Source organism: Solanum verrucosum, unplaced genomic scaffold (genome assembly GCF_900185275.1).
Source record: "Solanum verrucosum unplaced genomic scaffold, falcon-dt-bn FXZP01000238.1, whole genome shotgun sequence".
Lineage (NCBI taxonomy): Eukaryota > Viridiplantae > Streptophyta > Magnoliopsida > Solanales > Solanaceae > Solanum > Solanum verrucosum.
The window spans coordinates 5,144,189-5,165,418 of NW_026020630.1; the positions used below are offsets into that span (position 1 = coordinate 5,144,189).

Sequence of the window (21,230 nt, forward strand, 5' to 3'; positions counted from 1 at the left end):
TTTCAAAATTTAAAAAAAATTGTATATTAGCTTTAAATAATCTATTAGAGAACTTGAATATGCGATTAGTTGAGAATATTCAAACAAAATTTGGATGTTAGCTATAGGATATATTTACAAATTCAAATAAAGATTTCATACAAATTAAATTACAAGTTTTATTGTCAAGAACAATCTGTGATGCAAAATAAATTTACAAGGTAAACTTTGAAGTTAATAAATTACAAATATATGCAATAAAATATTAACATGGTAATATAAAATAAACAATTGACAGAAAATAATAGGACTGTATAGTATAATTTTGGGAATTTAATAGTCAAACAAATAACAGTGATCTAGTAAAAAATTTGTAGTACTCTTTTTATTTTTTCTTTCAATTTAAAATATGCAATATGGATTTAATCTCCTAATTATCCTTGAATTGATGTCAAACACAAGTTAGGACCGTGTGATTTTAAACTTTTATTTAATTTCAAGTAATTTTATTTTTACTATTTCAGCGTACGTATGTATCATGTCAAGCAATAAATATTTAAATTTATTGAAAATAATAATTAACATTAAAAAATTACAATATTTGTTTAAATGATAGAATAAATATTGTTTCATTGAAGGTCATTCATTTAACATTCTAAGTAAATAAATTTGATTTAGAATATGCAATTCAAGTGTAAAACTAGGCAAATTCAGAACAAGGAAAGTTGATATCATTTCAGTTTGGCATAATACATAAAGAAGACCTTTAACTTGACATCAATTCACAACTATGACCTTAAACTTTGTCAGTGCACAAGTAGGCACTTCAACTATCCAAAAATTTAACAATTAAACACTCTAATCCTACATGACAAAGTGCGTGAAACACACTTTAATTAGGCGTGTCAGTGCTAAAAATAAAGTCCCCCAACGTTAAAAAAATGCTTAAATGACACTTCTACCCTTAACGAATCTCTTTCATATATATATATTTCCCTTTTTTAAATCAAAATCTCACTTTTTTCTCTTCTTTCTAATTTCTTCAACAACTTTTTGCCATTTTCCTCTCTTTCTTCACAATTTCTTGAACAAATTTACCTTTGATTCGAAGGATGAAATGTAGGAACTTAGGGTTAAGGTTTTGTAGAGAAGAGAGAGGAAAACATTGTTCTCTATTCTAAGCATAGGGTCTGAGTTGTTAATTGATATTTATTTTGTTTTTATTTTCAGTTTTTTTATTGAAAAATCCACGTGTATTTATTTTAATTAGTTGGCAGCCACGTAGAAGTATTTGTATATCACGCACTTTGCCTGGGATATACGAGTGTTTAATTGTTTAAATTTGTGATATTAAAGTGTCTACTTGTGCACTGACAAAGTTTAAGGTCATAGTTGTGAATTGATGCCAAGTTAAAGGTCCTCTTTATGTATTATGCCTTTCAGTTTTACTCTCTTACATTTTGTTGGGTAGTGCCAATAGCCCAACATTGTATCTATGGCAAGGTGCACGAGGGGCTGGTGTGCCCTGGGTTGAGTCATGATCAAACATGACCCTTGATTGATGGACTTGGTTAAGAAATAAAATAGTCCATTTGCTATCGGCTATAGCTTCTAACATGATGTAAGCACTTAATTCTAACAAGTGGTATCAGAGTCAATGTCATGTGTTCGATTCCCAAAAGCAAACATGTTGTATGAGGCAAGTGTTGGGTGCCTATGGAAAGGCCCACGAGGGACTGGGGTTAGAGTCATGATCGAACATGATGCTTGCTTGATAGACTTAGTTAAAAAAATAAAATTGCTCCTTTGCTATAGCTTTTGATATGGTGATAAGCACTTGATCCTAACACATTTTTAATTTCACCACCGCTCTATTGTTTTTCATTTTGGACATCCAACACTCTCGTTTGAAGGGAACCTGAGCATATAATGTATACTCAAATGTATATAGTTATACATATTGTATATGTACTATACACTAGTTATATATGTTTTTCACATGAGTATATTAGTCTATTCCCAAGTGTATACTTAATCTATACTTACTGATTGTACCTGAGTGTTTATTGAGTGTGTACGTATACACTCTGGATACATCGTGCATCCAATGTGGGACTAGAAAAATGAATTTAAAAAATAGTCGATAGTGAAGTTGTCACAAGAAGTTGTCAATGTTGTACACCTATATAAGGAAAGTTTTGGCTCTCATTTTATACACGCCAAAAGCAAGAGAGCAAATAGAGAGTATAGTCCAACAAAATTTTAGTCTGTGGAAAAATAGAGTGGGGTTAATATTGAACCATTCAAATTTTATTAGTTCAAATCTGAAATAAAATATGTTAAGAAACATAAATTATGAATAAGTTAAACAAATTAAATACTTGTGAACTACATTATACTCCTTTCGTTCCCTTGTGCTTGTTACGTTTGAATTTGATATATCTATTAAGAAAACATTGATTAATATGATTATTTTATTATATTGTCCCTATTAAATGATATTAGGTCTTGAAAAATGATTTGAGGAATAAATAATAAATGCTAAGAGTAAAACATGAAAAAAAAATTGTCGTTTCTTGAAATGTTAAAAGTGACAAGTAAAAATGAAAAACTATTTTTAGAATAGTTGACAAGTAAAATTAAAGTGAACAACCACGAGGTCTTTCATGCATGTTTAAATCCCAACAAAAACAAAAGTATTAGGTAATTTTTCTCATTCGCTGATCTTTTTTTCTCATAGGTCTAATATGAAAAGGTCTAACTAGCTGACACTAAGCGATTACACCAAAATCAATAGTTATATAAAATACAGTTTTTCACTATTATATAACAATTAATTTAACAATACAATACAATAAAACTTAAGTAACAATCTTAACAATCACAATATTTTAACTAACAAGAGAATACATGTAACAACCATCCAAATAAGTTGTTAGTGTTGTTAAGAAGTATTGGCAAATGGCAATCAAATTAATCTGTACAGTTGGGAAGAAACATAATGCAAATTTAAGAAGTTTTAAACGACCTAAACACAGTCATTAACTATATAATTTAATGGAGCGTAAAATTGTAACCTCTCCAAGTGGACAGTTAGTAAGTATTTAGTACTATTCTGGTTAAATGCCTGAAAAAACAGATAATTTATATTGGATTCATAATGTTTATTTTGTGGGTCTTGAATAATTATACTTCTTTTATGTATTAGATTTTGAATTAAATATTTATAGCTATTAAACAATTTTTTAATACAATTACAAGTTTGAGTCAACATTACTAGGTTTTTAGGGGCACATCGTCTGCTATTATTTTGTATTTTGTCTTAAGAAAATTTATTTAATATATAAATACTATTTCATATATTTTTAAAATATCTTAAATTATCAATTACCGTGACTAAATGTAAATTGTACCAAATAACCGTCCCATGCCCACCCCTACCTTCATCCCTTGCGGCATCTAGTGTGGTATAAATAAATGGTAAGTGAAGAAACGTGATTTTTTTTTTCTTTCTGACAATTTTTAAGTAATTCATAAATCATACTCCCTCTGTCCCAATTTATGTAACACTTTTCGGATTTCGAGAGTCAAATAGTTTAAGTTTGACCGGAAATTTGCGCATGAAATCTTTAATTTTTTTGAAATGAAATTTATATATTTGTAAACTACGTAAAAAGTATTATAATTCACAATAATTGATAATTCAAAATGTTTAAATGATCTATGAATAATTTACGATTAAAGATAGACTTGTTTGAATCTCGAAATTCGAAAAGTGCCACATAAAATGGGACGGAGGAAGTATGTATGTATGTACAATACATCTCACTTTTTTCTTTTCAGAAAAGTTGTGATATGTAAACAATCTTTCCCCTATTTCTAGATCTCAACACAATCTAACTCTATATGACACACACACAACACTCATAGTAAAGAGGCATTTTTGATTAGCAGAGCAGAGCCATGGGTTGGAATTTCTTTACTATCTTCATTGTGCTACTTTTTCATCACTCAAATGCAAATGCAAAGCAAAGTTGTAACTTTTTCGAAGGAAGTTGGATTGAAGATGAAACTTATCCTCTTTACAATTCAACTCAATGTCCATTCATTGAACATGAATTCAATTGTCAAAGGAATGGCCGTCCTGACCAAGATTATCTCAAGTATAGATGGCAACCACATGGATGCTCCTTACAAAGGTAACTCTAATAACTCACTGGTCGCTGAATTGCTCGTAGCTAACATAATATTGTGCTGTGAATTTCTGTGTTTTTTTTTACTAGTGTATGAGTTTTGAAATGAAACTTGTAAATAATGTTATTTGATTCTTGGTTTTGAATATCTTTCTAATTCTAAAATTGTTTAATTACAATCTATGTTGAAATGTGCAATGATTTATGAAAGTGATGGAGGCTAGAGGTTAGATTGATGAAGGAGTACTGCCCGTGAGCCTTGAAATAAAGGTTTTTTTTTTTTTTACCGTGGTTTCCGGGCGTCGCTTTGCGAACCCGACTAGCTGTACCCACCGGGTCCCGCTGTTTCAAGGCGAAATAAAGGTTGTTTGGTAGCTGATTTGAAAGTGAGTTATTCAAGTATTAAATCCAAAATACGTAGTAGTACTGAATATGTTTGATAGCTAATTAAGAAATATATTATTCATATAAAAATCAATATGATATTTGATTTGCAATGTTATAAATTTATACATACATAAGTCATGAAAAAATCAATGTACTATTTTATACGAGATGAAATTACTAACATGTATTACTAATACTACAAAAAGCTAACAAATGAGCTTGAATGCTTATAATAATACGGTGACCCGTGACCACCCCCCAGAAAAGTGGCAGCTTTAATAATGATTTCTCAATGGAGTATCTCAATAACACCATAGTACATACATTTATGTAATGAACGCTTGTGAATACACAAGTTAAAAGTGTCTAATATAAACACATTAATTATTATGTTTAGATGCTGAATTGAAACATGTTATATTAGAGTTGTCGATCAAAAGAAAAACATTTTTTTAAGAAAGAAGAAACCAATTAAGATCTTGACCACTTGATGAAGATCAATATCTAGACATGATCTGTTTAAAATCTAATTAGACTTGGCATATTTTAGTCGTCAATTATATTGGAGATTACCACAAAAGTAACATATCTGAACATAGGTCCCCCCCTCTTCATGTGCTAATAAGAAAATACTACAAATTAAAAATAAAAATGTTTTTATGTGAAGGGGCCAGCCACACTGTAGGGATGTGTGTTTTAACACATGCTTTTACAAGGTGTAGGTAGGGTCCCTCTTACTTCTTTTTATTAGATTTCCAGTTGTAAAATAATCATTTGAAAATCCAACTGCAGATTTGATGGAGGGGCATTGTTGGAGAAATTTAAAGGAAAAAGCATCATGTTTGTGGGAGATTCTTTAAGCCGAAACCAGTGGCAATCACTTGTATGTCTTCTTTATACATCACTCCCTAACACCAAATACAACGCAACCAGAGTTGGCGATGTCTCTATATTCACCTTCTTGGTACGTACCTAGTTGCTTTATCATTTTAATTCCTTTGATATATACACATTTGTCGTATATTCATGTTAAAGATTTTGTATTTCAGGATTATGAAGTTGACGTGATGTTGGATCGAAGTGTGTATTTAGTGGACGTTGTGAGGGAAGAAAAGGGAAGAATATTAAAACTAGACTCAATTGAAGGTGGCAAGTTGTGGAAAGGAATTGACATGCTCATTTTCAACACTTGGCATTGGTGGAACCGCAGAGGAACCACTCAACCGTACGTTAGCTCCCTCTCTCTATATATTTTTCAACCTAACCTATATATAACGTAACGTAATCATATTATATTCCATTCATTTTAATTTGTAGATGGGATTTCATTGAAATAGGAGGTCAATATTATAAAGACATGGATCGTGTGGCTGCTTTTGAGAGAGCTTTGTTTACATGGGCTAATTGGATTGACACCAACATTAATCCTGCAAAAACTTTACTCTTCTTTCAAGGAATTTCCCCATCTCATTACAAGTAAGTTAATATATTTCACAATGTAGTCTTACATGACTTTATTTGATACAATTTAATTTTGTTTACCCAATTACAGTGGTACAAATTGGAATGAACCAGGGGTGAAAACTTGCTTAGGGCAGAGGCAACCGATAAGTGGTTCAACATATCCAGGAGGGTTGCCCCCAGCATTGACAGTTTTGAAGAAAGTATTGTACACATTAATTGAGAAGCCAGTAACATTGCTTGATGTAACAAATCTTTGCCTATTGCGTAAAGATGGACATCCTTCTATTTATGGCCTAACTGGAATGGACTGTAGTCACTGGTGTCTACCTGGAGTTCCTGATATTTGGAACCAAATACTATATAACTTTATAGTAACATCGTAACTCTATGACTCCATCTTTGTGATCCAATCTTTTCCTAGTACTGCACGGATCATTAGAGTTAATTGAATATTTATTTCTATTTCATTAATTGTTACTTCAATATTCAATAATATAATCACTTTTGCTTTACATGTGTGTATCACGTTTAGTAATAAAATATTAAATAAAACAATTTTATTTATAAATTAGTGGATTTCAAACTCATATATTTTAGACACTCAAAGAATGAAAAACAATTTTACAAAAGTCAATATTAAAATATGATTGATTCAAATTAAAGTGAATTAGAAATTTTTTAAAAAGTAGAAATAACTACAAATTTAATTGCTTGTTACTTTTAATTATAACTACATTAATCATATATTTTTTTTAGCAAATAGTAAAAATTCAAATATATGCACATAATAATCAATAAGAGATTGGTAATAAACTATTAAGAAAGTTTCAATTAGTAATAATAATTACTTTTAATTATATTTTCATCAATTCTGTTTTTTTTTTAAGCAAACAAGAAAAATTCAAAAATATGCACATAATAATCGGTAAAAGATTGCTAACCTACTACTATTGGGAAAATTTCAATTAGTACCGACAATAAATTCATTCTCTTTTCATATTTATATGTCACAGTTTTAGATTTTACGTCCTTTAAGAAACTAAATAAATTTATTATATAAGAGCCCGATATACCCCTCAATTTTGTCATTTAGAGTTGATATACCTCTCGTTTTGAAAGTGATTCATATATATCCTTACTTTTATACAAATGACTCACATATACCCCTACTGTTACAAAAGGAGCTCACATATACCGTTCATCTAATGGAAGTGAAAAAATATTAATTTTAAATTTTTAAAAAAAAATTCATATATGCATATATGATCCTTCTAGTAAAGTTCAAGGTATATTTTAATTTAATTTTTTTTCATACATATATTATTTTTTGACTTCTTGATTATCATTATTTGAGTTTTTATTCTTATTTGTTTCTTTCATTCTTTAAAGTAAAGAAAAAAATTTAAAACTATGTTTTTGTGGCTATATTATAATTTAAAACTATTTTTTTGGGACACATTGTAATTTAATTTTTGTATTTGTAACAAAAAATGGTGCATCTATAATAAATTTTACAAAAAAATTAGTGAAGCATAATTTTTTTTCACCATCAAAATAATAAATTTAAATTAGTCGTTGAAACAATAAATTAAAAAAAAAAGATACATCTGATAAGGAGCAAATATACTCATATGGATTATATTTATTTTAAAAATAAATTAAAATTAATTTTTTCGCTTCCGTTAGAAAAAAATGATATATGTGAACCATTTGCATAACAATAGGGTCACTTTCATAACGAGTGTATGAAAGCGGTATATTAAACCCTTTTCTCTACCTTTATTTAGTGATATATTGAAGTCATGTTTTTCAATAAATAACTATAAATTAATTAATTTTGATTAATTAAATTGATCAATAATATCAATTAATCATTTAACTTTTCATATTTTCGAGAATAATAACTCTCAAATAATATAATATATACATTAATTTTATAATGAAATATTTATTTTTAATAAGGATAACATATATATAGTGATATAAATAGGAACATTTTTATTTAATTTTGAGGCCAATACTTTTTCCCTTTTTGGCCTTAAATCAGTACATCTATCTGTTCAATTCAACACAGCTCCAATTCATATTCTTCTCCTAATCGTCTCGTCTCGAAGGAGTGAAATTTATTCAGAGATGGCTTCGTCTGCTTTAATTAGCGATACTGAGTCCTGGAAGGATTTGCGAGTAAGCAATTTCACAATTTTATGAATATGAATTACTCTTATATATGTTGTAATTAATGTGAAATTTCTCTTGTATCGCAGGCTCATGTTGAAGAAATTAACAAAACTCATTTGCGTGATTTGATGAATAACAATAATCGATGCCAATCAATGATAATGTATGATACTTATTTGCTTTAATTCCTAGATTTTTCGAAACATTTTGATGATTTTATACCTAATCAATGTGTAGGGAGTTTGATGGGATTCTGATCGATTACTCGAGACAAAGAGCCACCCTTGATACATTGAATAAGCTCTTCAGTTTAGCTGAGGTTTGTTTGTTTCCTTATATGAATCACTTTCAGCTCATTTAGAAAGTTAACCTCGCATTCTGATGCAGGCAGCACGCGTTAAGGAGAAGATCATTCGGATGTTCAATGGAGAGCATGTAAGCCTAGTGCAATCATATTTATATTGAAGAATAGTTTATGATAGTTTCAGTAGGATAAGATAACTTTCTTCTTCAATACACTGGATTAAACTCGAATTTGGGAATGCAGTATGCTTATTTTGTCTTGTTGCCAAATGGAATTATCTACATCTTAAATGTTAATTGAGGAACTAGAATAATTTGTCAACATATTAGATATAATTGAGGAACTAGGATATCTTCTAACTCACAAAGGCATTTTTTTTTTTGTCAGTACGTTTGGTCCTATGAGAAGCCAAACTTTTCATCAGAAAAATCATTAAGCACTTTGTATTAGTAGTATAAATTTGCATTTCCTCTATGTTACTAAACTGTTTAAAGGATTTACTTGTTGTCTCCTGTCTACAAAGTACAAACAGTTTTTCTCCTTCAAATAATAGGAATTTGTTAATTCAAATATTGACCATCAATATCAGTGTGCTCTAATGACTAGGGGACACTGACAAAGGATCATTAGTTAATCTGATATTAGCAACTCGAATCTCACATAACAATGGAGAAGTTACTAGTTCTTACAGTATTTAGATTTTTTTTTAGTTATTATGTTTATCCTGTCAACTAGTGAGTGGTTTGCCATCATTATTATTTAATCTTTCTTGTAGATAAATAGCACAGAAAACAGATCCGTTCTTCATGTTGCACTGCGTGCTCCAAGGGATGCAGTCATAAATAGTGACGGGAAGAATGTTGTCCCTGAGGTTTGGCACGTACTTGATAAGATTCGAGACTTCTCTGAGAGGGTTCGCAGTGGTGCCTGGGTAATATCGATCATCAAAGAGATATTCATTTAAGCAATACTGCTAAGTCTCTAATCAAGAGGCAATTCTTGATAGGTTGGAGCCACAGGAAAAACACTGAAAGATGTTGTAGCTGTTGGTATAGGTGGCAGTTTCTTAGGCCCTTTGTTCGTACACACAGCACTTCAAACAGGTACGTATATGACCCTCTCATCGAAACAAAAGCTATTCATTTGTTTTGCTTTCTTTGCTGTCTAGTTTTTAACTAGCCAAATGTTGAAATTTTAAACCTGGCATATTACAGAAGCAGAGGCTAGTGAGTGTGCAAGAGGGCGCCAGTTGCGATTGTAAGTGTGAAGGAATTATTTAAACCAATTCTGTGTTTGAGCAAGTAGTTTTGTTCTAAACTCATTTGGCTGATAGTAACCTTTTCACTGCCCTGCATCTATTGCCATACATGTTGTGTCCCGCTTTAAAAACTCCAATATTTTTAGTTTAGAGCAAAGAAAATGCTCTCATTCTGAATTGTTAGAAAAATTACATTTACATTTCTTTGTGGTTGCAGTCTCGCAAATGTTGATCCCATTGATGTAGCCCGAAATATAACAGGCTTGAATCCTGAAACAACTCTAGGTGAATGAATATTTATTGATGTTATTTTCCTACAAATAGAGAAATGTAAATATATCAGAGTTATCCTTGATAATTTCTTCTTGTCTTGCTTGAAGTTGTGGTGGTCTCGAAGACTTTTACTACTGCCGAGACAATGCTAAATGCCCGTACAATGAGGGAATGGATCTCCTCTGCATTAGGGTAAGTGTGACAGTGTTTATTTTCCTACAAATAGAGAAATTTATTAATATTTAATGTTGTACTTTTGGACAATTGATTTTAATTCTGTGCCTCATTAATGGGAAGTATTGACAGTACAACTGATGGGACCTTAGTCTGTATCTCTGTCTGAAACTGACTATCTAGCCTGAGGTGGTTACCTTGGATCAATTGTGCATGAAGTTAGATTAACCTGCTTTACTGTCCTGGTTCTAACAAAACCCACAGTACCCACCTGGTTAAAGAGAATGTAGGTCTTGCCTCTTCCATCTCGAAAGATATTAAGAGAAATTCAGTTTTGGCATGTTGCTTTCTACCACATCGTTTCAAACGAAGTTTTACCATAACATTTGTCAAGCTACGCAAAGAGAAACCCAGGTTCATCAGTTATGGTGCACACATTAATTTAACCTTTTTCTAGAAGTCACATTAATTTAACCTTTTAGTGACATATATATCTTTAGTCCATTCTTTGTTGACTTTTCCGTTGCTGGACAAATCTTAATTTGGTAAAGAAAGCCTGGTAATTCTGAATGATGACTGCAGCCCTATTAAATTGGATAAATTGGTGTCGCAACAAGCAGAAGAACTACAATATCAGGATTCGAAGGAGACAATAGACAGTGAAGAAAGTGATGACCATGGAGATAATTATGAGGGTGCCGTGATGGTCATTGAGGGTGGATGATGCAAAATTATCGGAAACAGGGGAGGGGGGGGGGGGGAGAGGGACATGCATACAATGATAATAATTGAGCCAGATGCTGATCGTGTGGAGGAAATAGAACCTCTAAACTCACTAGAGATTCAGGAGGAGAGCGACAGAGACATGGACACCACTCTCTGGGTGCATCAAAATATAATTAAGCTGAGCAAACAATTTGGTATTTGCTTTAAGGTGTGTGTCACCTCTTTTAAAAAATATTGATAACAGTAGGCAAGCAATTAGACGAGGCAGAAAAGGCACAACAATCCACAATTGAGAAAAAAGGCATGAATGAATTAAAAGGGCTGATGTTTGATATGAATTTCAAAAGCAATGGTGGTAGAAGCAAGGGGAAGGGAGATACTAACATGAATCAATGACGTTAAAAGTGATTTCATGGAATGTTAGGGGATTAAACATGAGCGATAAGCAAATGGAAGGAGTGATTAGCAGTCTCATTCACAAATGGAAGGCTGATTTTGTGTTTCAGAAGACGAAGTTAGAAGGAAATATTGAAGATAAGGTTGAGCAATTATGGGGGACGAGGAGTGTTAGATATGCCTAGTTGGAGGCAAGTGGTCAGGGGTGGGGGCGGGGTGGGTGGGCTGCAAATTCTCATCCAAAAACTCAGGAATTCCACTGGTACATGACTGTGGTGTGTGCTCCCAATTGCAACAGGATGAGGCAAGAGGCATGGGAGCTGTTAGGGGTCTGTTTATTGATCTTTGGGTATTGGCGGGAGATTTTAATGTGGTTAGATACCCATTAGAGAGGAAAATAGGACCTGCAGCAAAAGCACTGAATTTGTTGAATTCATTGATGATATGAAACTAGAGGAAACAACTCGGGCAGGGGGGATAGAGCACTGAAGTGTATTGACCAGTGCTTATTTATTTATTTATTATGTTAGATCGGTGCTTATTTCTTTATGATGTTTAGTGTCGGTTTTGTTGTCACAAATCTTTGTTTGACTCGAACCTCCCTTTTCTGGGGATTCTTACTTTTGTAGACCCCTGGCAGTTGCAAAGCATATGGTTGCAGTTAGTACCAATCTTAAGGTGAGTCATCTCCTTTGCTCATCTTTTTGTGTGTCATTTGAACCACTTTTTGCAGTAAAATCATACTTATTCAAATTATTTCTAGCAAACATGTTTTTGTTCTTTCGCCTTTGTGGGATATTGTATCTTTGAGTTTAGCTTGATTTTGATAGTGTATCTTTGTTTAAGACAAAGGATCACAAGATTTCTGACTTGCAGCTTGCACACCCTTTGACATGACATAGAGTTTTAGATGTTAACTTGACATATATATTATATTAGTAGTAGTAGAAGGAAAATTTTATGGGATGATCAAAAAGTTAGCTTGATAGAGAAAATATCACATCACATCCCATCAACTTCAAAAATTTGATATTCTAATGATTTTGAATTATTGAAAGTTCTGAAAGTTTTGTAGAAGTGGAATTCTATTAAACAAATATTAACTATTCCAAGAGTCCCATCAATTGGAGGGGGTATCAGAGTACATCCAATTTTCCTATAGATAAATCATGATGAAGTACTGGAGAACGGCTTACTTCTATTTTTATCCCGAAATGTAAATGGATCCTGTTTCATCGCCAGGTCAACAGTAATGACTATTAGAATTATAGTCCTAAAAGGTTTTCCCCTAATTAGTGCATTTTGTAGAATGTCTTTTCTTTTTTTGATCGGTTGCATTTTGTAGGAAGTATAGTGCATCTTCTTCTAGTTTGTCTTACAATTTCCCTCATCTAGTGAGTAATTGTTAATCTATTGTTCCTCCTACAAAGTTAAACAATATGCTTCTTCCTGGATGTTGGGGCTTTGTATCCGGGGAGGACAGTGTAATTTTATTTAGGTGGTGCTTTGGCTAGTATGATCATGCATATTCAAGTGTTACTATTATACCTGGATTGTGTATACAACACAGCCCTTTTACCCTTTTTATTTTTAATTTTCCATGTCATCTGTTATAAGCAGAACGACTGGGCAACTTTATTCTGTTGAATTCATCTGTTGTATGGATTGAAGAGTACATTTTTTGTTGTTCATAATAAAGGATATTAGAGATTTCTGGTTTTACTAGATCTTAAATTTCATCACTGAAGATACATTATATATTAGACCACTATATTCTTTACTAAATGTATCAATTTGTAACAGCTCGTAGAACAATTTGGCATCGATCCAAATAATGCATTCGCTTTCTGGGACTGGGTAGGAGGTCGATATAGTGGTAAGTCTTTTTAAGAGTATCTCGGCAGATGCACACAGATTTTGCTATCAAATTTTGGTGTTCTAAATATATATTAAAGGATTACTTAACTAAAAAAAAAGGAAATTTATCAAATATATTTATTGTAATCCTTTTTTGCAGTCTGCAGCGCAGTTGGAGTATTGCCTCTTTCTCTGCAATATGGATTTTCCATTGTTGAGAAGTAAGTAATTTGCAGCTACCTTTGCACATTGACCCTTCATGTTATTTTAATATCTCATGCACCCTTGACATTGACCGTACACGCCTAAACGTTATAGGTTTTTTAATTGTGTACTTTTCTCATGATCTATTGACAGGTCAAGTATAAACCAAATCTGCTGATTAGTTCTATCCATAAGATCTGGTCTTTTTTATTTCATAATCATTACCTTGAGTTTATGGTGAAAAGCTAGACTGGAAACAAATTGCCACCTTTTTCCCCTTAGCGATGGCAGGCTGTACTTCTTCTATTGCATAGTTTGGTGTCTCCATCTCTTAGCTTAATTATTAGGATGTTGGTTGCCAACTTTATTGGTTTGGCGGATTAACTTTCTACATCAAGAGAACACTATATATCTGAAGCCCCCAGGGTTTTGTCTTCCGAAGAATTGGTTGTCATAGGGTAGCAGCTTCCTTAATTGTTATGTTGCATGTTATAGGTGTTTCGTTTTGCTACCTTTTTTTCTTTTGCTTCTGTTTGTGCTGCTTTAATAATTTTTTCTGACATGTTCTCTACGTGTTAAGATTTCTGAAGGGAGCTTCGAGTGTTGATCAGCATTTCCTCTCAGCACCATTTGAGAAAAATATACCTGTATGTCCCAACTCATAGAAACTTATGTTTATGTTCTCTCTTATACTTAATTGTTCTGTTCTCTTATGCATAGTGCTGTAATATTTCTGTAATGTTCACTTGGTATACACTGTGATGTAATTACATCGGTGAGCGGCGCGTTCCGCCTTAGAGAGTTCAGAAGTCCAAACTGAGGGGCTAAGTGAAAATTCACACTTCACAAACAATAAATACTTTGTCAGATTGTTTGATGCAAATGTACGTGTATGCTTATACTGATGTATAGCATGTCTCCTTGTGTTTCCTCCATATCTTAGACTGGTAGCTTCATTCTACTCCTAGCCAATGTGGTGCTATGTTGATTAAGTTTGCATCTCTACCCAGATATTGAGCCAAGCCTGTACCCTTGATTCGTTGTCGGATACAATTTTCCCAGAGCAATCAAACGGTTTGTAGCTTTAATTGCATGATCAGCTGTTATGACGATTGGGACGGTTCAGTGTCTTCTAGCCTGGTCCCGTCTGGCATGTTTGCATTCTGATTATTCTTACCAAGCTAGTGAATCTTAAGTTTTCCCTTCTGTGGTTAGGCCTCTTTCTCTGTTACCTGTTTGTTTCATAAGGATCAAAGCTTTCCTAGCTCCGGGCTCTGTTACACATTTTATATATACACTTTGTTGCCTCTTTATTTCTCTGCAATAAATTGTATTTAGCTTTATTTTTCTATTTTTCCCTCATTCTCTTCATACATCGAACTCTTGAAGATTCTTTTGCAATTACTTGCACCTTTGGTTATTGGATTATTCTGCCAATATAACAAATTCTACGCCTCAATCCCAAGCATTATCTGCTAATAGCAACTTTATATTCTGCTTTTCTAGTCAGATGCTTGATTTGCTTATATCACATCACTAAACTCAATTGCTTGATTCTTCATATCACATCGTTGTTTCAGGTGCTTTTAGGCTTGCTGAGTGTGTGGAATGTTTCATTCCTTGGATATCCAGCAAGAGTGAGTATATTATCATTCTGCTTCCCTGTGGGGTATCTGGTTGACTCATCATTACCATACTACTAAACATTTGATATTTCAGGCAATATTACCCTATTCTCAAGCACTGGAGAAGTTGGCACCTCATATTCAACAGGCATGTTACTCTTAACTTTCTTGCTTGTATGTTATTCTAGATGCCATACTTACATCCTTTACAAAAATTTGATTGAATTCAGGTCAGTATGGAGAGTAATGGGAAAGGGGTGTCTATTGATGGTGTCCCTCTTCCTTACCAGACTGGTGAAATTGACTTTGGTGAACCAGGGACGAATGGCCAACACAGCTTTTACCAATTAATTCACCAGGTAGCATAAATTTCCAGTTTCAAGACTTCATGTTTTTTTCCTGAAATTATACCCATTCTGTACTTGATTTAGGCAGGTAACATGTGTCAACTTCTTCTTGTTCAAGATTGTATTAACACTTACAGTTTGTTGACTACATTTTTATCTTAATATACTGTTCAACTTAATTAAAATGTAATTGTAGAAGCTTTATGTTGTTATTTTGTTGTTGTAGGTGTAGGGATTATGTCATTAAAATATCTCGTGCGAAAAGCGGCTGTAAGAAAAGCGTATTACTCTTTTGCTTGAATTAAGAATCTTCGAGCATATTAATGATATAATCTGAAGAAGACCTACAAGGTTATTAGAAAATCCCATTTGCCTTCCTGTCCCACAAACTATAGTTTCGACATGCTATGTAATATATCACGTGAATTAATTTAGGAAATTTGTGAGTCTTGTTGTTATTAGGTGGTGCTTTGGTTCTTCATTTTTTTTTTTTTGGGGATGTGGCTCTGGAAGGATGTCAATTTGGAGGTTCTAGGGTTGGTTAGCGATGACGGTCCACAACTCTTACTTACATCTCCATCTCTGCAAGAAGAGTAACCACCTCCCCCTCAAACAACCACCCCAAAAGGCAAGCTGAAAGAAGAAAGGGGTTCCAGGGGTGTTATTTGAGTGGAATTAGTTATTTGTTTTCTATTTGATGATGTTACCTCGTTTTATCAGTCTCCTTAACTTTATATATTTCAGCTTTATACTCTTTTAAGATATCATAAAAGGTACAGATCAAATGTTGCTTGGAATGCCATGCTTTTTTCTTGAATTATTTTTTGTTCTGATTGTTATTAGTAAAACAAGTGCTCATGTATCTACTCTTGGTATGTTTAGTTTTTTACAAAATCTCACTTGAATATTGAACACCATCTTCATGGAATTTTCAGGGTCGTGTTATTCCTTGTGATTTTATTGGTGTTGTTAAGAGTCAGCAACCTATTTACCTGAAAGGTATCAATTCCTTTTACTTTTATATTCTTGTTCTTCTTTTCCATGTGGTCTGATGAGCGATATATAAAATGTAATCCTTGTGGTTATGAAAGATAGTATAGAGTTTATCATTTCCACAAGGATTGGCACAAATAACTATTCTTGTAGCTGAGGTGGCTATAAACCACGAGCATTGCAATGGAAATTAAACAAGTTAAAGACTCGTGAGATATTCGTGAAACGGGCAGTGGATGATAATTTACAATGAGACGAACTAGGGCAATCAACGAGATAGGTTAATCTCTAAGGATATACTCTTATTCAAGGTTCGCTTCTTGGTATTATTGAATCTTGTGAATTCAATAATTAATTAGATCATCCGCTGCTAACAGAGATTCTTCTTTAGAATTAACTCAGTTTTCATTAAGATAAAATAATGAAACCATAACAAACTTGTGCAAGGTGATGAGATTTGTTCAAGGAAAACTCCATGCAGATGTTTTCTAACTTCAGTTCAGATTAATAATTTATAAGTGCTTCCAATTACTTAGAAGAATTACTAAATATGAACCGAACCATACGATGTGAAGATGTCACACCCCAAACCCGGGGAGGTGCGATCGGCACCGGGTGGCTCACTTGACTGAGTGAACCGACTGAAACCACACAACTTCAAGACTCAAAACCACAGGAAATCTGGGCCGACAGGGCCGCCATACACAACACTGGCTACAACCGTCGAACATCTTCATACATCACTCCCTTGATACAATATTGTGTGACATTAAGCTATCCGTCTATGTCCTTTGAGAAAATTACTCCGTAGAAAAGAAGTACATTGGAAATAAGAATAAAAACCTAGAAAACATTACAACCAACTTCTCAATACAAACTATTGCATTTAATTGATCATTGATGGGAACTCTTCGAATCCTCATGTCTCCAAGCGAGGAGCCTTCCTCTACATCTTCGTAGGTCAAAAGTCCTTCCAAGTGGTGCTTTCCATGTATTTATACTGTGTAGAAATGACCTTGTACAAAAATACCCTTAATGAACCTAAGCAGGATCACACATGCCCAAAATTAGCCTAGCACGCCGTGCTAAGAGTAAAATCCCGAGACTCTGATTTCAACAACAGATAGCCCAAATTGACCTTGCACAGTGTGCCACACAATGCTTGGCATGCGGTGCCAAGAGGGATTTCCCAAGACCATAATTTCTGCAGTTCTGATCCAAAATTGCCCTGGCACCTCGTGCCATACGGTGCTAGGGTAATTTTGGGTCTTTTATTTTTTCTTGTCAATTTTTCTCATGCACACTTTGTTCCCGACCCATGAGCTTGACTTTGGTTAATTTCCTTGAACTTCTATTCAGACTTGGAAGCTTCATTTCATCTGTTTTCGCTCCAAATTAGTTCTACTGGAGAACAAGTCCTACACAATGAAACACACATATTAATTATGTAATGCTTAGATTCTAGCTCAAACACAATTAAAGTATTCAATTATAAGGCGAAAGGTAGCTAACAAGCTACTTTTCTAGCCTAATTTCATGGTCTCTCATTCCCATTTTACAGAGGAAGACAAAATAAAACATTGACACCTAGGTACAGTCTGCTGCTTATTCCATTTGCTTCCCTTTATCTAATTTTGGGCAACTCATTTTCAGATGAAGTGGTGAATAACCATGATGAGCTCATGTCGAACTTCTTTGCGCAGCCAGATGCCCTTGCTTATGGGAAGGCGAGACACTTTTTCTCTTTTTTACAATATACCCACTGGCCACCACATACCTGTATAGTTAAAATTAGGAAATATATATCATTCAATTGATTATCAGTATCAACTTTCTCCGCAGACACCAGAGCAGTTGCAAAAGGAGAATATTCCTGAGCATCTTGTTTCTCATAAGGTATTTCGTACATTCCTTACTTGATGATATTGTGCTATACTTAGAGGTCTATTCTTAAACTCCTCCAATATCTTGCAGACATTTTCTGGAAATCGACCTTCTCTAAGTTTACTACTTCCATCATTGAATGCTTACAACATCGGACAGGTATGAGATATTAGACATTAAAGTATTTTACAAGTGTTTCTGAGTTTTGATTGACACAGTATGTCCTATGAGTTGAGTTTGTACAATTGTATAAGTGACCGTGTGAAACTTAGTGCTACCTTTCTTGAACTGCATCAATGATTTTCATATGAATTTTGTTTGTCACTAATGCAAGCTTCGTGCAATGGGCTGCCCATTTATTTATTTTTGAGTAGTAGAGCTTAGGGGGAAAACGTGAGAAGGAATAGCTTACTGCATTTGAAAGAGACAATGAGGTGATTCCTTTGAGGTCAATTGATATTACATTTTGCCAAATAAATTTCTTCAATGAAATTACCATATAAAATTAATTAACTGAAAAGCTAATAACTTGCTACTTGCAATGACCAATTGAATCTTGTACTCGGTGATCTTAATCCCTTTAAAAGTTCCATGTGAAGCTAGTCGATGTACATTCCTCCAATCTCTTCTCTTGCTTCTTTACAGTCAATAAATGACTTGATAGTACATGTCCCTTAGCTGGTATAAAGTCCCACGTTAGGACACAAGCCTTTCTAATTTGCTCCTATAGAAATAGATATAAATAAAGATGCAGAGGGAGAGATAGCTTGTTTCAAGTCAAAGTCTGAGCCACATTTCTGTTAGAAAACTAACTCACGATCTCCGATACTGGAATTATGCATCTCCTTTATCCCGAGATCTCTGCTGTATTTCTTTGCAGTTGGAGAAGAGGCTAAAAGGGTGGAATAGGTATACTAGTACTAACCAAATTATCCTGTGAGAGAAGAGCTATATTTTAGACCACCTTTAATGATAATTTGACAGTTGATGAACTTGACACAGTGTTTGCAAGTAGTAGTATTGCCTGTAGGATGGTGAGAGAATGCTCATTATATTTTCTCAGACATTTCTTTGTCATGGTTGATTAAAGGAGATTCCTGTTTGATTATGGTGTTTTCTCAAGATAATATCTTTCATCTTGACCTTTGTCTTCATTTCTGTGGCATGCTGCAAGTAGGGACAATTATTCCCGTGTAAAGACTCATGCCTCTTCTTGTGATCCCTAATCTCATCTTAACGCTATCATCTTCCCTTTCTTTCAGTTACTGGCCATCTACGAGCACAGAGTTGCAGTCCAAGGGTTTGTATGGTGTATCAATTCTTTTGATCAGTGGGGTGTGGAGCTAGGAAAGGTACTTCTAAGAGAATGCTTTAAAATTGAGTAATTGAACATTCTATGATACTAATACAATTCTGAGTTACCTTGTTTATTAATGTCCTCTGCAGTCTCTAGCGACTCAAGTTAGAAAGCAACTTCATGCATCTCGTAAGAAAGGAGAATCAGTTGAAGGCTTCAATTTCAGCACCAAAACGTTGATAACAAGATATCTCGAGGTATGACATGATTTCGTTAGACCAAAAGTGGAAAAACTTGAGTTCTCAAATCCTGGGTAACAAGGTTGCTTATGGTATCCCAGCAAATCACCCAGATTGTTGCATGGAAGTTCTTCTTTCACTTTTGGAAATATGCTACTTTAGAAAATGAGATTTGACATTTCCAAGCTTATCTGGAAAAGAAAAGAAAAGAAAAGAAAAGTTAAACTTTTTTATTTTTGAAGTTAAATAGGCAACATTCAGACATGTTAACGTGTTTCAGTTCTTAGGCAACACGAAACAATTTTCATCCAAAGAATCTTCAGATTGAAGTCATTTAATTCCTTCATGGGACACTGCATTGATTTCCCATTAAAACTTCCTCTGGCCTCTTTTGGTTAACTCTTTTATGCTTAAGGTAAATTTTTAAGATATCTTTTTCTGGACATTAATTCCAAGAAGATTATTTCTATGTATTCTAGACTGCTTTCATGGGCATTGACCCCTGATTAATCGTGAGTTTGTAAAACATAACTCTCTCTATTTTCCCTGGCTTCTGGTGCCATGGGGTAAGTGTAAGAGTTCCATGTAAGTTAGCAACAATATGGTGGTGCTTCTGGTGCCATGGGGCAAGTGCAAGAGTTCCATGTAAGTTAGCAACAATATGGTGGTACAAGCATATTGGATAGTGGTTCACATCACTTGCACGACTTAGTCTCAGAATAGAAGTTCGCTATTCTTAGGGGTCGCTTGGTATGGACCAAGGATGTCCCCCTGGGATCATAATTCCACATCACATATGGGATAGATTTATATCGTATCAGCCAAGAACACTGACCAAACACGGGATAAATGTAATTCTAAGTTTTATACTGTGAGTAGGACCAAAAGACCCATTAGTGCCTAAGCCTTGACAACCCACCAGAGGGTTCATTGCGTTGTTATGATAAGTAGTTCATTTCACAATTTTGATGTGCTATTGCTTCCTTAACACTTGGAGACTATATTCATTGGAGGTTCACTGGAGTTATTTATTTATTTATTTTGGCAGGCAAGTGCTGATGTTCCTTCTGATCCTTCAACTCTTCTACCAAGCATATGAGGAATGTTAAGAATGGGGTTTGATGACCACGGTTTAACGGAGGCCTCAACTTCACTACCAAGCAAAATGAACAAATTTTAATCAATCAGTTTTGAAGTTTACATAAAAGTTTTGGTGTTGTATGGTCACTCATCTTGGCAAACATATCGCTGCAGTTGTATCAATAAAATTCAAAGCATTTATTTGTGGTTTCATTTGTAAAAATAATGGTCTTTTAACTTGCAAGTCGGTGTCAGTTTGTGAAAGTGAACAAAGTATTAGCCTGGTTGTGAAAAAAATAATTTTCTATTGAAAACAGGTGCGAAAGTGAATTTCAAGTCTCTTTTTGAATCTTCAACGTTCCACCGCAAATG

General features: G+C 33.7%; 2 protein-coding genes across 2 annotated transcripts; both read left to right on the forward strand.

The window, feature by feature from the left end:
* The first annotated feature begins 3,942 nt into the window (after window positions 1-3,942).
* Window positions 3,943-6,408, forward strand: LOC125811528 (protein trichome birefringence-like 41). The gene is made up of 5 exons (XM_049491035.1): window positions 3,943-4,178; window positions 5,352-5,523; window positions 5,609-5,784; window positions 5,877-6,035; window positions 6,112-6,408. The coding sequence occupies exons 1-5, from the start codon at window positions 3,943-3,945 to the stop codon at window positions 6,404-6,406; spliced, it is 1,038 nt and encodes a 345-aa protein (XP_049346992.1). The 3' UTR covers window positions 6,407-6,408.
* Window positions 6,409-8,063: 1,655 nt separating this feature from the next.
* Window positions 8,064-21,102, forward strand: LOC125811437 (glucose-6-phosphate isomerase, cytosolic 2B). The gene is made up of 23 exons (XM_049490927.1): window positions 8,064-8,207; window positions 8,288-8,364; window positions 8,439-8,520; window positions 8,589-8,636; window positions 9,281-9,436; window positions 9,512-9,608; window positions 9,720-9,762; window positions 9,981-10,048; window positions 10,144-10,228; window positions 11,962-12,010; window positions 13,136-13,208; window positions 13,350-13,410; window positions 13,974-14,040; window positions 14,974-15,030; window positions 15,113-15,166; window positions 15,249-15,377; window positions 16,301-16,364; window positions 18,012-18,085; window positions 18,201-18,254; window positions 18,333-18,401; window positions 19,505-19,594; window positions 19,689-19,796; window positions 20,827-21,102. Exons 1-23 carry the CDS (start codon window positions 8,157-8,159, stop codon window positions 20,875-20,877), a joined length of 1,707 nt encoding a protein of 568 aa, XP_049346884.1. The 5' UTR covers window positions 8,064-8,156; the 3' UTR covers window positions 20,878-21,102.
* Window positions 21,103-21,230: the final 128 nt, after the last annotated feature.

Excerpts from the sequence above, each read along its gene's own strand:
- LOC125811528 (XM_049491035.1), top strand. The coding sequence starts at position 3,943 with ATGGGTTGGAATTTCTTTACTATCTTCATTGTGCTACTTTTTCATCAC. Across the intron at positions 4,179-5,351 it reads CATGGATGCTCCTTACAAAG|ATTTGATGGAGGGGCATTGT; the intron begins GTAACTCTAATA and ends ATCCAACTGCAG. Across the intron at positions 5,785-5,876 it reads CGCAGAGGAACCACTCAACC|ATGGGATTTCATTGAAATAG; the intron begins GTACGTTAGCTC and ends TTTAATTTGTAG.
- LOC125811437 (XM_049490927.1), top strand. The coding sequence starts at position 8,157 with ATGGCTTCGTCTGCTTTAATTAGCGATACTGAGTCCTGGAAGGATTTG. Across the intron at positions 15,167-15,248 it reads TGGCACCTCATATTCAACAG|GTCAGTATGGAGAGTAATGG; the intron begins GCATGTTACTCT and ends GATTGAATTCAG. Across the intron at positions 18,086-18,200 it reads ATGCCCTTGCTTATGGGAAG|ACACCAGAGCAGTTGCAAAA; the intron begins GCGAGACACTTT and ends CTTTCTCCGCAG.